This window comes from Rattus rattus, chromosome 17 (assembly GCF_011064425.1).
Source record: "Rattus rattus isolate New Zealand chromosome 17, Rrattus_CSIRO_v1, whole genome shotgun sequence".
Taxonomy (NCBI): Eukaryota; Metazoa; Chordata; class Mammalia; order Rodentia; family Muridae; genus Rattus; species Rattus rattus.
This window is the reverse complement of record NC_046170.1, coordinates 15,036,450-15,051,580: the sequence shown is the minus strand read 5'-3', so window position 1 is coordinate 15,051,580 and position 15,131 is coordinate 15,036,450. Positions and strand designations below refer to the sequence as shown.

Sequence of the window (15,131 nt, the reverse complement as noted above, 5' to 3'; positions counted from 1 at the left end):
ACTAGTTACGTATTGCTGAAGACTGTTGCACATCTGCTCCAAACATGTAGTCTTGTTTTTTTTTATTTGTAATAAGACATTTTATTATTATCCATTTGTACGATTGACCACAGAATATTATATTTTTATTGATATTTTATGTTTTTACGCCCCAAATGTTATCTCCTTCCTTCTGCTCCCTCCCTTGTTTGTTTTGAACAACTACATTTTGTTTTTATTTTACTTCGCCTAATTGTTCCAGATGAGCTAACACACAAATATTAAATTTTGAAGTGAGTTTAACCCATCTGACAATGTCCGTCTTTTTTTTTTTTTTTTGAGCTGAAACCGAACTCAGGCCCTACGCTTCCTAGTGCAAACCACTGAGCTAAAAACCCAACCCCTAACGTCTGCTCTAATGAATTGACAGACCACCAAATTAAAGAACGTTGGGATGATGGTGTATGCCTTTTATCCCAGCACTCAGGAGGCAGAGGCAAGTGCGATTTTCAGGCCTTATAACAGTGTGGTCTATATAGAGAATCCCTTGCAGCCAGAACCACAGAGGAGACCGTCTCAAGAACAAAATTAACATGAATACTGATAGATTTGAGCAGGACATATTAACACATTGTTTCAATTCTGTTTATTCATTCCTATTTTATTCCTATCTTTGTAGACTGCATGAAAACTTTTAGAATTTCATTGTGATTTATCCATACTACTATGGAATACATGTAATGCAAACAATTACAATATACATATTAATGTCTCTCACACACTCTGACATTGACATTTTAAATTATGACCAGTGGTAAAAGAAATCTCTCCTCTTTCAGGCCTGTCAACTTTCTTTTACATTCATTTTATTTTTAAATGTCTCAGCTGCAGAAGCCGATACACATGTTAGATGGCACTTATTATTTAGAGGTTTCAACTCCTCAAACATTATTTTAAAGCACATAAGAGGCTGAAGATACGGTCAGCAGTTATGCTTACTGATCCTCATGAGACCTCAGCTTGGCCCCAAATTCCCACCAGTAACCAAACCACCTGAAACTCCAGTTCTACGAACTGACATTCGGTTCTCCTCAGTGTGCCCCCTCTGCACCAGACACACACGGGCACAATAACCCACATGAGCGATACATACACAGAAATAGAAATTAAAACCATCTGTGTCTCCGCAGAACACCTTTGTTCCAGTACATCAAGAGGCCGAAACATGAATCTGTTAAGCCAAGCCAGACTGGTCATACATACAAAGAGCTATGGAGAAACCCTGTCTCAAAAAGCCAAAATAATAATAGTAACAACAACAACAACAAAAAAAAAAACATATAAACCTTTAAAGGAAGATAGTCTGTTCCACTTGTCCTACTTTTCCTCACTCTATTTTTTAAATCAGAATGACATTATTCTTTGACATTTAAAGAGTGGATCCTGTTGAAAATTCTCCCTCAATTTGAAAAGATGTTAATGAATGTATGTTGTATCATCTCTTAACAATTTTCAGTTTCCTGAAAAGAAAAAACAACCAAAAAAAAATTTCAACCAAAAGCAGAACTATTATCCAGTGTATGAATATTCTGGTTCCTGTAAAGCCACGAGTGCAAATCATAGAACAAAAAATGACGTAAACAGGCATGGTAAACCTCCTCCTGTAAAAACTTAAATGGCACCAGGTGACTGCTTAACTTATAACTAATGAAACACAGGATTCATTGTTTTAAAAATACATAGGCTCTCACTGTGTTGGAATTAACTTGTTTATAAAACATACAAGTAGATGAAAAGCATGAGGCCATTTCCAGCAGACTAGTGTAGGGGCTCACAAACAAGGTTAGATGTAAATTCAAGGCAACTGTGTTTAGCAACCAGGATAAAACAGATTAAAAAACATTCTTAGAAATCCAGAGACTATGTTGTAATTCACCAACAAGGAAATACACAGCTCCAATGAATAAACTAGAAAATACCTGCATAAAAAAATATCTTGATAGGGGCCAGGATTTAGTCACAGAGCCCACCTAGGAAGCGCACACAAGGTCCAGTCCCCATTCAAAAAAAGAACCAAAAAAAATTGATAGTACCATAAAGGTACACCAATGGAATTCATGAAAGAACCAGTAGGTAAAACACATTTCAAAGAGAATGTAAGAAGGGCAAGCTATCCATAAAACCAGGATTTCTGATATAATCTGTACAATGTCATAAAAATGGCCAGTACTACCAACACTCCATTATCCTAGAGGATTCACAAGAGCAACAACGCTTAAATAAATCTTGGGCCTAGGCCCTGAGAAGCTAGGGAAGGCAGTGAGATTAACTCTGATAACAATGCGTAAGCATTGGGTGAGCAGCACTGATGGGCAGTGGGACAGCCTCGGGCCCCAGAGACACTTAACATGAGAAACCAAGACTCAGGGCCTCAAAACCCAATAGCTCCAGGGCCACAACCTCCTCAGAGAGCAAGTTCTTTATACAACCTTTGAGGTGGGACCCTTAAACCAAAAGCTCCAAGGCCATGACCTCACTGGAGATGCACAAGAGGGTCTGACTGCTCACCTTTTGAAAATATGACCTCCAAATCTTAAAGCAGCTTCAAAGCCACTGAGTCTCAAATGGATTTAGCCCTTTAAAGACCTTTTGAGACTTGTCTGTTTGCGGCACTCAGCAGAGGATGGGGGTGCTGGTCTCTCTTTCCCAAAGCACAGCTGCCACAAGGCCGGAGCCAAACAGCTGCAGAGATCTGACGCCATTTGCGATCCCTTATGGTGCTGACGAGGGGACAAATCGGAGGAGGCGGTATTGAGGTGGAGCAGTGGAGTTCTCAGACCCCTGGAGCCGTGAGGGCACATCTCTGGAAGACATAGGCTGGCGCTTTGTGACTGACTCGAGCTGATACTGCAGCAGGTCGGCAGCAGGACTGCGCTGGCTCTCTCAATTGTGGCGGCAGCAGCGCGGCCTTTTCAGAGCCAGACACTGCGGCTCCTACAGCGCCTTCTGCAAGGGGCTCACGCACGCTGCTCACACCTACTAAGACCTGGCCTGGCGCCTGCGCGTGAACTTCCCCTACATCTACATGGTGGCCTCCATGAAGTGCTCAACGTCACGCCTGCAGGTGCGGATCTCGAGGTGAGCATCGCTCTCAGCCGCGGCGGTGGAGAGGGCCATCCATGCCTTCCATGCTGTACTCCCTGCCACGCAGAGACATGGCGGGCCACACACACAGTGCCTCGAGACTGTGGTGCGCAGGCGGCACGAGGCGTTTGGCCGGGGCCCTCCATTTCCAGAGTCTCTGCGAGGGCCCTAAAGAACCGCATCCCACACTGCACCTCTACAGCCCAGTCCTTTCCCTCTGCATCCAGAGAATCACCAGAGTCTGCCAAACCTGTTGCCTCCCCATGTGGCAGAAAGCCGAGAGCCCAAAGAAGGGATGCTACCACAGGACTCTGATTTTGACCAGGCCCCTGAGCCTGGAAGGCCAGGCAGCACGACCACAGGTTGGGATGGGGGCAGATGGCAGTGAGGTCATGGCATCTGGTCTGTGGGAATAAAGCGCAACAGAGCCGGCACACATGCCACCCAGGCCAAGCTGGGAAAAAAAAAAAGGTAGGCAGGGCTCTTCACAATCTGGTAGTGTGATTCCTTGATAGGGTAATGGGGGCATGGTTTCTTGGAGGGTCAGCTCATCACCAGCACCCAGACAGGGAGGCCCACCCACCCACCTTCCAGGCATCCTATCCTTTTGTTGCAGAGGACTCATGAGATGTCACCTGAACCTGACAGGGGCAGGGTTGGGCCAGTGAACTGGGAAGGCCCTAGACAGCAAAGATTTATCCATCCATCCAAGTCAGGTGAGCAGTTAAAATAAACAGTTCTTTTAAACCAATCTGCAGGCCTTGTCCCTTCTTCATGGGACGCCCAAGGATTCTCTGCAGCTGTGCAGGTCCTTCCCAGATTCCAGCACCGCTGGGATGAGACAGGAGACCCCAGCCACATACGCAGCTAAAAAGGCATTCCTGAGACAGGGAAGAACAGGAAATAGTTGGTTCCATCTCTCTTCCCAAACAGCTTCATGCCACAACTGCAGGCTCCTGAAGTACTGAGTATTAGAGACACAAGCCCATCTACAACCATGACTGCATGGCTACTGTGGGCCACAGGATCTGGAAACGGAAGGACCCAAGCAGGCAGCTGCTCTCAGAATAGGACAGAGAAGGGGAGCACACAGGAGGCCAACTCAAGCCCTCTTCTTTTTCAGACATTGGTCTACAGACATTTCAAATCGGATCCTAGAGGTGCCACTTTTGCTGTAGTAGCCAGGTAGCAGCTGAGTGAAGAGCCCGCCTAGAAGGAGGAGGGGCCTTCTGGTGAGCCCAGAGAAATGAGGTGGCTCAGGTCTCCTGCTCCACAGCAGACACTGATATCTCCCAGCAAGTGTGAGTGAGATGCTCTCCTGTCTCTCCCACTTGTTACAGAGAGAGAGCCCAGCCTGTCTTGGACGGCATTCCTCATCCTCCCACAGTTCTCCAACCAACGTGGGACATTGATGGGAGAAGTGGAAGCCACAAGGGGCCTAGGGAAAGAAAGAAGAGGCCATGAGATAGGGAGCTGGACATCTGCATTCCATAGGTGGTTGAAAGATGGGTGATTTAAATAGGGGAAGGTTCAGGATTTCCTAAAATGTCCAGCCTCCAGAACCAATCCCCCACCTCTATGCTGTGACCAAGAGCTCCTGGGCAGCTGTTGTGTGGTGTGGACACCAGTGGAGGAATGGCATTGTGGTTTATAGGGTGCAATGTCACTGGAAGGTTGAGGAGATCCGGCTGCCGAGACCCATGGCATGGCCCTGTTTCTCTGTTCTACAGCTCAGAGCCCATCCCTGCATCACATGGGAAATGTCATCCAGATAAGCAGAGGACAGCCTGTCCAGGAGACCCTATCTAGGCTAACAGAAGCGATCTCTCAATGCCCAAGAATGGCCCAAGGGATATTTTGTTACCTAACCCATCCTCCAACTTCTCTGGCACTGGTATCTCAAGGTCTATTCATTCCATTCCAGCATGCACCAGCCAGCCCCAGGGACAGAGGCCCAAACTGCCCACCAGAGTCAGATAAAGATCTCAGTTTGTCTCACCCAAAGGGCACAAACTGAATGGTAATACCATGGCCTCTGCTGCTCACCATAAGGCAGACTAATGGCTTCTCCAAGTTTCACTAGTAGTCCATACGTATGTTTAAGATACATGTGTGTGCATATACAAATGTGTGTGATGGGTGGAAGTCGTTGGGTAGGAAAGAACTTCTAAATCCCTGTTTTCCAAGTTAGGAAGGATCATGGACTACAGGAAGAAATGAGTACAAGCCTAAAGGCCCCTTCCTCTAGACACAAGAAACTCCCCCGCCCATGCTCAGACAGGCTGTAAATCGAACTGAAATAAGGCAGACTTTAGCCCCAGGAAAATAAATAATCCCAAGAGAGAGAGCAGAGCTAAGACTCAACTTAAGCTCATGTCATATTCTAGCCCTGATTAATCTATGACTTCCTGCTTTAAATCACAAACACTTTTCTTCCATCTTGCCTTACATGCGATTTCCTTAGTCATGGTGCCTAAGCTATGTGTCCATAGTACCCCTCAATTCTTGCTCAATATGATGTCATGGTGCCCTTTATTTGCAGGCTGTATGATGTCATGGTGCACTGTATTTGCAGGCTGTATGGCAGTCAGTAGTGAGCTTCAAGTTCAGAAGACTTAGCCTGGATGACCTTACGTTTCCATGTGTGTTGGACTCTCGACGTGGCCAGCGCCGTCCGGTCAGAGATAGGGTTTTCGAAATTGTCACATGTTATCTCCCAAAGGTAAAAGAACATCTGTACACCAAACACTGCCTGTCTGCCTCCTGTTTCTTCTGGGTGCCATACCATACCCTGATTGGGATAGTAGGTAGGACATGGGACAGCAAGCTCCAAGCCAAGAGGGCAATCCAGAGATGAGCAGAGAACCTCCTCTCCTTCAGAACCTCCTTCCAGATCACCCTTGACAGGACAGCCACCCTCTGATCTCTATACACACACACACACACACACACACACAAACGCACACGATTATTCACACACGCTGAAATGGGCACAGTGGAGCCAGGCTCAGAAGGCTCCAGTTGGGTAAAAAACACCAGAGAAAAACATCAAAGTCAGTCTACAAAGGACTGGAGTCAAGATGTTGAATGCAAGTTGAACCTCACGAGTAAGGGGAAGTGGAACCAGTGTCTGCAGGCCACTGTGTGTAGCCGAGTCCTCTCTGCAGTAGTAAGTGGTAAAGCCCTCAGTGCCTTTTGGCAGACAGCTTGCTAGGCATGGCTGAAAAGATAAAGCACCCACCAGAGGCTGGAACTGTGCAGACCTGCTTTCCTCTCCTTGCCTTGGCTCTCTGTTTCTCAGAGCCCCATTCTAGAGTACCTAGTCAGGAGCTCTAGGGGCTGCAGGCTGAGGTGGCAGGCAATAGTAAGGACAGGAGGAGGCTCAGTGGGGAGGAGGAGCCCAGAGGAGGGTCAGACTGGGAAGGCTGTAAAGAGTCCTCTCAGCAGGGAAAGTAAGGCAACAGACTGGGAAGGAAGGGAGCAAAAACTTGTGAGAAGTGCAGGAAGCCATCCAGGAAGGGATGATGCACAAATGCATTGTGGGAGACAGAAGGGAGTCAGGAGATGTTTCTAGGAGGGTAGAAACATGAGGAGCAGGGCAGGAGGCTCAGGGTAACTATAGACCCCATGGGAGATAGCGATCTCAGGAAAAAGACAAAAACCTGAAGAGATGCCCAAGAGCTTCTTGGAGATACAATAGAGATGCTAGGTGGGGTGGGCGGGTAAAGGCTGCAGAGGAAGGCATTTGAAGAAAAGAAAGGCCAGAAAGCTCAAGGGAAATCTCTGGGTTACTGAGAGGCAGCAGGCTGCAGGCATGGTGGGATGAGAGGACCAGTCTGGAGCATCTTGGGTGCTGAAAGAGTCCCGAGGCAGGAGCCTTGAGGAAAGGGATTATACTGTGAAGCAGGCAGAATGATCATGGGAAGTGGTGGGAGGCTGAGAGAGGCGGAGGCTGCAGACTCAGGGGGAAGTCTGGGATGAGAGGGGGTAGCTGAAGGAGGACAGGTTTAGAGGAAGCCCAGCATCCCAGAAGAAGGTTAATGAGGCCCAGGGCCGGAGTGCAGGATGCTGAGAAGTATGGGAACCTCAGCCGGGACAGAGGATCAGAAGAGAGTATGAATCCTCTCACAGAGCATGAGCTCATGGGTCTTGCGGAAAGCTCTAAGGGCTGGGAGGAGGCCGGCAGAACCAGGGGTACTACTCTAGGGAGAGCAGAAAGCTAGGACTGAGAGCCATGCTGTCCTGGGAATGTGGTATTCTGGGAGGGAAGTCAGAACACTGAAAAAGGTAAGCTGGGAGGAAGGCAGGAGGTTCAAGGGGGCTGAGAGAGGGTGCAGGTTTGGGAGGTAAACAACAGGCCTCAGGAGAGTGGGAGACACTGAGGAAGGGAGGAGCTAAAAGAGGCCCAAGGGCTGGAGGCCCAAGGGATGGAGTCATAACACCGGAGCTGATCTGGAAGGGGAATGGCCTGAGGCTTGTGAGGGCAGTGGGCTGAAGAGACAGGCAGAGTGTCATGGAGGACTGAGTTGGGGTCTGAGTAATAGGGCTGGAGGACAGAGGAAAGAGGCATGAAACTGAGGCGGGCTAGAGAGACAACAGGAAACAGGGAAGCATCTGTGGAGAGGTGGCAGAGGAGAGGTGACCAAAGGCCTGGGAGAATGAAAGGCTGAGGAGAAGGGCACATACGTGAGGAGGGCAAAACACCAGAAGGATGTGAGAAGAAGGAGGTTCTGTAGGAGAGGAAGACGACTGAGCAGATGAGTTATTTGGATCCTGAGGACAGCAGGAGAAGGGCAAATGGAGGGTGAGGAGGGAAGGAGGTTCTGGAAAAGTAATGGCACTGTGGGAGGGTATAAGTACACTGAGGAAAGCAGGAGCCATGGGGGGAAGGGCAGAAGGCTGAGGCAGTGAGCCTGAGGCTAGGGAGTCCTGCAGGAGTGGGATCTGAGTCTGAGGAGGCAGGAGTAAGGGGAGGAGTTTCAAGGGAGCAGAAGGCTGGAGAGGGGGCAGGGACAGAGTAGAAAGGTGGACTATGGCCAGAGGCCATCAAAGCCAAAGGAGGGTCTGTTTGACTTAGAAGGCAGAGGGGAGGGCAGCAGGCTCCTCAGGAGGAAGGCAGAAAGAAAATGGATGGCTAAAGGAAGATGGGAGGTTAGGGGAAGATTGGGGGGAGGAAGGCTTGAGGAGGCAAGAAATCTGGGGGTGGGAAGCAGAACGCTGGGGAGCAAGATGGGAGGCAACAGAGGAGGACAGGGTGGTTTGCATCCAGAGAAAGGAAAGAGGATGGAGGAGAGGAGACTTCTGAGGGGAGGGCAGACATTCTGGGAGTTGACAACAGCACGGACAGAGAGGAGGGTAAGATACTAAAGGAGCTCAGATGTGCACTTGTAGGCTAGGAAGCTCAAAGGCCAAAGGCCAGGTGCTCAAAGACATGGTGAAAGTGACGACTGGGAGCTAGGTACCAGATGAATAAGGATCGAGGAGGTGTGCTACGAGGGAAATTCTAGGATTCTACGGAAGCAGGTAGGAAGGCTGGAGTGGAACATTGAGGGGTGTCAGAAGACCAGAAGAAAGCAAGCTACCGAGGGAGGCAGGAGGCTAAGGTGCTGGGGAGGAGGAGGAGGGGCTCTCCCTAGGATGGGCGGTGGCAGGAGCTCTGGGACACATGAGGAGGCTGAGAAACACCCAGACCTAGAAGGATGCAGCAAGAGGCTGGTGGGGGAGAGCCTAGGGAGAGCTTAGGAGGTTCTGGATGGGCACAAACCATGGGTGGTGGGGCAGGGCCTGGGTGATGGTTGGAGACTCGGCAGGGGGGCAATGGGCTGTTCAGGATGACTGGGGAAAAGCAGGTGAAAGTCAGGAGATGTGAACAAACAAGTCAGTAAGTTAGATGTTGGAGTAGGCAGATGGCTCCAAGAAGTAAGGTGGTAGAATGGAAGGACTTTGGGAGAGGAGGCTATCTGAGAGATGTAACAGAAGAGGAAATACAGAAGTTTGGGAGACAGGCCCCATGCTGAGCAGGTGGTTGAGAGGATAGGATGGGTGGGAGGAGGAGCAGGGAGGGCTGAGGAGCAGGGTTCAAAGCACAGAAAGGGAAAGAAGGTTGAGGAGGCTGATCTGGAGGAACATAATGTGCCAGCAGGCTGAGGAAGAAGCTGGGAGATGAAACACAGTCTAAGGTATATAGTGTAGCAGGAGACTAAAAGGAGGCGTCCAGGGGATGAGGAGGATTACAAGATACTCATAGAAAATGGAAGAAGAAAAAACAGAGGGCGGGCTTGAGAGGGACTGTGTAGAAGACAGCATTAGGTTGAGACAGGAGACTTGGAGGAGGAAGAGTTGCAGGGACAGGTTCTGGAGGGTGGGGTGATGAGGAGCAGAGCGGAAAACTACTCAGGAGGCACAGAAGCAGTGTAGTAGAAGGAAGGGGTCAAGGGAGGAAGCAGACCAGAAGCTGTAGAGGTGGTATCTAGGAGCCTACGAGTTGGGGCAAAAGGGAGGCTAGCTAAAGGGCTGGGATGAAGTACAGCTACAGGGAACAAATGGGAGTGAAAGAGTCTGAGGTGAAAAAGGACAAGAGAGGTGAAAATCTGAGGAGGAAGAATTACTCAGGATGGGGGTGAAAGTCAGGGAGGAGAGGCCTTGGGAGAACTGAGGACACTGGGAAATAGAGAGGAAGGACTCAAGGGGCACTAGGAATTGGGCAGGGGACAGGAGGCTGGTGTGTGGGCAAAACTTCAGGGAGGAGAATGGAGTGACAGGACTCAGGTGAAGAAAGAGGCGTTGGGGTGAGGCTGGGGATAGGGCCACCTGAAATGAGGACTCAAGGTTTGTAGAGACTGAGGGAAGGGTCGGAGACTCAGTGTAAGGGAAAGAAGTGATGTGATAGGGAGTAGGATGGGAGGAAGGTGAGGGAACAGGGCAGAGAAGACTTGGGAGCAAACATTGCAGGATGAAGAGGAGGCCAAAGGCCACAAAAGGTCATAGGAAGACTCAGATGTCTCTCAGAAGGACAGATCCGAGGTGACCAAACAAAATGAACCCTCTCTGTGGTGAGTGTGGAGCTATGGGTTGCAGAGCACCTGAGTATACTGAAAGGGGGCTGGGGGATGGTGAGGGTGCTGGGGGTTGGGGGGTCACTGGAGAGAGAACTCAGGAGGACATGTGAAGAAAGGGAGAAGGAACACACAAAGAGGGATAGTGGTATGAGCAGAGTGAAGAGGCTAAAGGTTGGGAGGAGAGCAGGGCTCAGGGACAGAGCGGAAGGTGCATGGAAGAAGCCAGGCTGGAGGGTGAGCAGTACAGGTGAAACAGCAGAGTTGGAAAGGGATGGGGACAGACAGAAGATGGACCTGAGGGACATGGTGTTGGGTGGCAGGGTAGTAGTGAGGAAAGAGACAAAGGGGATGTCAGGAGACTCAGCAGGAGTCCTTTGTAAGGAAAAGGAGAGTACAGACAGAGACCAGGGGAAGGGTGAACTGTTTTATGTATTGGACTAGTGAGCTCTGGAAATGGAGGAGTCTACCTGGGGGAAGAAAGCAGGCACTTAAGGGGATGTCTTAGCGGCTGTGGAAGGACATTTAGAGAGGAAATTAAGGGGAATCAGGGTGGGGTATCAAGATCCAGGTGGTGGTCCCCAGGGCAAACTAGGTGTGGACAGTGTCATGGGGATGGAGTCTGAGAATGCTAGGGTCAGCAGCTCTTGAAGTGTAGAGACTCAGGACATTCTAGAAAAGGTAGCCGAGGTTAAGTCTCTTACAAGAAGGGGAGGAGCATAAGAGAACAACAAGCCTGGAGAGGAGGTCAGTAGGAGCAGCATGGAGAGGAAGTCAGTAGGAGCATGGAGGGAAACCTGGGCACACAGTGGGAGTTGCTGCAAACTAAGAGAAATTACAGGAGGGGTTGGTGAGCTCATACACAGGGTAGAGAGCCAGATGGTCATGTGATTGGAAGTACCAGCCCTGTGGATGGGGTGGGAGTCTTCTGTGGCTGACAGGTTTGATAGGAGGAAGCGTGTTCCCAGGCAGAAGCGGGACACAGGACAGAAGCAGTCCAGGGTTCCCTAAGACTCTGGAGTACCAGGCCAGGAGGTCCATTTGAAACTCAGAAGATGGAGAGAACAAAAGCGTTTATCAGAAGGGTATAGGATAGTGTAAGTAGGGTAGGAGCTAGTACCTGTGCTGAGATGTCAAGAACTTGGGAGGGGGGGAGCAATGGCTGGGAATGAATGCAGAAGTCTCAGGAAGTGTGGATCAGAGGGTGAGGTAAAGGGAGAGATCTAAGTGTCATGGCCGTGTGGGGAGACTGGAAAAAGAGCTGGAGAATCTGGGAGGATGGGGAGACTTCATGAGACAGGAGGCTCAGGGTGTACCAAGGGACAAAGCCTTGATGGAAGAAGGCAAGCATTGATGTATGTATTTAATCCCAGCAAATGGAAAGCAGAAGGCAGGTGGATCTCTCTGGAGTTGAGGGCCGCCTAATCTAAGAGGATTTAGGATAGCCAGAAAATAATAATGTAACTATTGTGTGTGTGTGTGTGTGTGTGTGTGTTATCAGCAGCAGCAGCAGCAGAGGGACAAAATCGAGCAGGAAGATGGGAGACTCTGGTTGAGGGGTAGCAACTTCAAGAGGTCCCAAGGGACACAATCTGCTGAAGGTAGTCTGGGAAGATACTAGGTTATAGGCCAGGCAGAGAAAGTTGAAAAGTCCTGAGTTTCTTGGAGCATCCAGGAAGACAGAAGATGTTGAGGATATGGGGCAGACTAGAGAGGTGGGAATAGGGAAGAGGTAGAATGTTGAGGAGTGTTAATGGGATCAGGAGGGGAGGGAGCAGGAGACAGGGATTGTAAGAAATGAAAGAGCAAAAATGCAGGAAGGGACAGGTGGCCAGATGTCTCAGGGAGGGGCCAGGAGGTTAGAAGTGATGGCAGAGGTCTGGAAGATTGGAAATCTTCTATCATGGGGTAGGATTCTCAAGAAAGGGTCTTGGACAAGTGGGAAAGGTGGGAGAAAAATGAAGTTCCTGTGGAGACTAGGACACCAGAAGCAGTCACAGGGTATATAGGAATCCTGGTTCCCCAGGTCAGCAAACTCCAGTGATACCTCAGCAGTGGAGGCTAGAAATGTCAAGAGGTGGTTATTTCCCTAAGGACTTGGTAGCTGGCTGCGTGATGGGCAACATTTGGTTTTGAAGTAATGGAGGCCTCCTCAGGGGTAACAAACAAATAATAGTTTGGGAAGGAGGTTGGTCTCAGGAAGTCTCGGGGAGATGAAGGTGAGCAGAGTTCTAGGAGTGGAGAAGGCTGAGGATTATAGCATGATGTCTCAGGAGAACAGGAGGTTCAGGGAATGCCTTGGAGTCTGGAGGAAGACAGTATTTTGATAGGAAGGGGAGGGGGCTAGGAGGAAAAGGGGATGGCTAGGCTGAGCGTAGGTCCCTGGAGTGGGAGATCAGATTCAAGGTACTGAGCAGTCTGTAAGGAAGATCAGGCTTTGGTGGAGGGACCACAGTGCCATTGAGTACTCATAGACACTAACAGGCTGAACACCCTGTCAACAGGTACTCTGCTGAGCCTCACTGCCTCACTGCCTCATCATCTGGCTTCTGTATGGACTAGAGGAGAGTCATTTGCCCTACCCTGCTTCTCCCAGAAGCGTTTGTACTTTCTTGACCCCAGGCAGAGCTGCCTTCTCTAGTTTGTGGCAACAGTACTTCACATAGGTGCTTATTACCACCCCTAGAAGAGAAAGGGTGACAGCCTGGTGTAGACATGTGGGGTATGGCCAGCTTTTCACCCACCCCTGAGCTAGACAGTAGCTCACACTCTCTGCCAGGCACAGCCCTATAGTGCAAAGCCCCAAGAGGAGAAGCAAGGGGAACTTCCCTTACCTCTAGGAACTCCGTGGGAGAAACCCCTCTACCAGCCTTCCTACAGCCACCAGGGAAAACAGGTTGGAAACAAAGCCCTTCCCTGTAAGGAGTCATAGGCAATAAAGGACGGACACACCCAGGCCTTCAGTTCTACTTCCTTTCCTCCTTAGGTGACCTTAGCACAGAGAATACAAAAGACTGGACAATAAGACAGGAGGTGAGAAGCCTAGTGGTCAGGACAGAGAGTACAAAGGTCAAGGAAGAGAAGAGAAGGCTATGTTTAGAGGTGTCTCACAGTATCAGGAGGACAGGACTACAGCAAAGAAGAGGCTCAAGGAGATGGGAATGTGTCAGTCCAGTGAGGTTCATGTTCTACATGTAAGTTTGGGGTCTTAGGGGAAAGCATGCTTCATGTTTCAGAGGCGATCATGAAGCATGAAGATTACGCACTAGGCTGGGCTTATGAAAAGGATACCCAGGAGGCATGCTGCAGAGGGTACGAATCTAGAAAAAGTATCAAAAGCTGCTAGGGGCAGGAAGCCTGGGAGGAGACCAGGAAGTTCTCAGCAGGGGAATGGGAGGCTCACATAGATGAGAAGCTGTCAGGAAACTGGGGCGTAGGTAGGAGGACTGGATTGTGTGCAAGTAAGCAGGAAGCAATGACAGGGAGAAGGATTAGCCTGGAGGCTGAGTGAATCAGGGGGAAGAGTACAGGGAAAAGACACGTAGCAGAGAAGGTAGAGGTTCATGGAAAAAGGGAGCCTGTTGTGGACACGTCAGCTTAAGAATAAGGCCTCAGTTCCAGACAAAAGAGAGTAGGATCTAGGGGGTGGACATCTTGCCAGCACTCAGGACCCTTTGTTTTTCCACAGACCTGAAGTTTCATTCAAGGATCCACATGGAGCTCAGAACACTGTGAAACTTCAGTCCCAGAGCAACCAGTAATGTCTTCTACACTATCCTGCGACCATGTGTACTCTCCGCTGGAAAATCATGCATACTGGCAAAGTGGCTGCTGAAAGAAAATTCCATTTTGAAGAATGAGGATTTTACACAACAAAGGAGAGTTTTCTTGGGGTTCATGCCTAGGGAAGCTTGGAACACAGAGTACTGGACTGGAGGAGTTGTTTCATGGCCATTATTTTGAATGGCAGCCAGAGGAGTGATCTAGGGGGGAGATGGGGAGTCACTTGAGCAGGGGATGCTAAGTGGGAACCTAAGAAGCCTAGAGGGGACAGGAGAGAAGTTGCCTATGGAGGTGTGAGACATGGGGTTGGATTGGGTTTGGGCAAAAGAGGAAGAAGATGCAAAAGTGTGGGCAGAAGGGCAGGGAATCCAGGGGGTGGGGGGGATAAAGCAGACTCAAAAGGTCCCAAGGTCAAGGGAAGTAAGTGGACTGGAGGGTTATCAGGGGACGTTGCAAGCTGGGGGATGAGTGAATGTTCCTGGGGAGGGTATGAGGCTAAGGGAAGGCAGAAGGTTGGTGATAAAGAAAGAATCAGAAGAGGAGAAACAGAAGCCTGGGGGACATGTTAGTAGGTGGATGGGGGAGGAGGACAGGAGATATGTGGAATTGCAAGAAACCAAAGGGGGGATTACAGATACTGCATGATTCTGTCATTTGTAGGATCAGGAGGTTGGAAGTGATGACATGATTCTGAAGATTGGGATGCTGGTAAAAGGATGGGAATCTGGGCAGTTAAGAAATCTGTGAGGACAGAAAGAGGTTCAAGGGAAGAGTAGGAGACTGGGTTCCAGAAGCAGCCCCAGGGTGTCTAAACTTCTGGGTATCAGCCTGGGGATCAGTTTAGGCTTGGGAGGCAGGGCAGGAAGGACGAAGTAGGTCAGGTGGCTACAGTAGTCTGGGTAAAGACTAACATCTGGGTTGAAATGGTGGGGTTCAGTGAGTACAAAAACAAATGGCTGGGTGGAAGGTTAAGGTCACAGGTCTAGATTGGTCAGGAGGCTGAGGGGGAGCCAGAGTTGCAGGATTCGGCTCTGTGTGGGGGCCTAAAGGAAGGCCAACATCTGGGGGAGGATGGCAAGATTACTCAGGACAAGAGGCTCAGGGTGTGCCTAAGAGGACAGAAGTCAGGATTTAGAGAGAGATCAGAGTACACTAAGATGGCGACAGTAT

General features: G+C 49.6%; 1 protein-coding gene across 1 annotated transcript in view; it reads right to left on the bottom strand.

Annotated features, from left to right (window-relative positions):
• Nucleotides 1-3,060: 3,060 nt before the first annotated feature.
• The window catches only part of LOC116886622 (cancer/testis antigen 55-like), a 30,869-nt gene continuing 18,798 nt past the window's right edge, over nucleotides 3,061-15,131 (bottom strand). Inside the window, 1 exon segment of the mRNA XM_032888129.1 lies at nucleotides 3,061-3,291. Coding sequence (XP_032744020.1) covers nucleotides 3,061-3,291 — 231 coding nt within the window.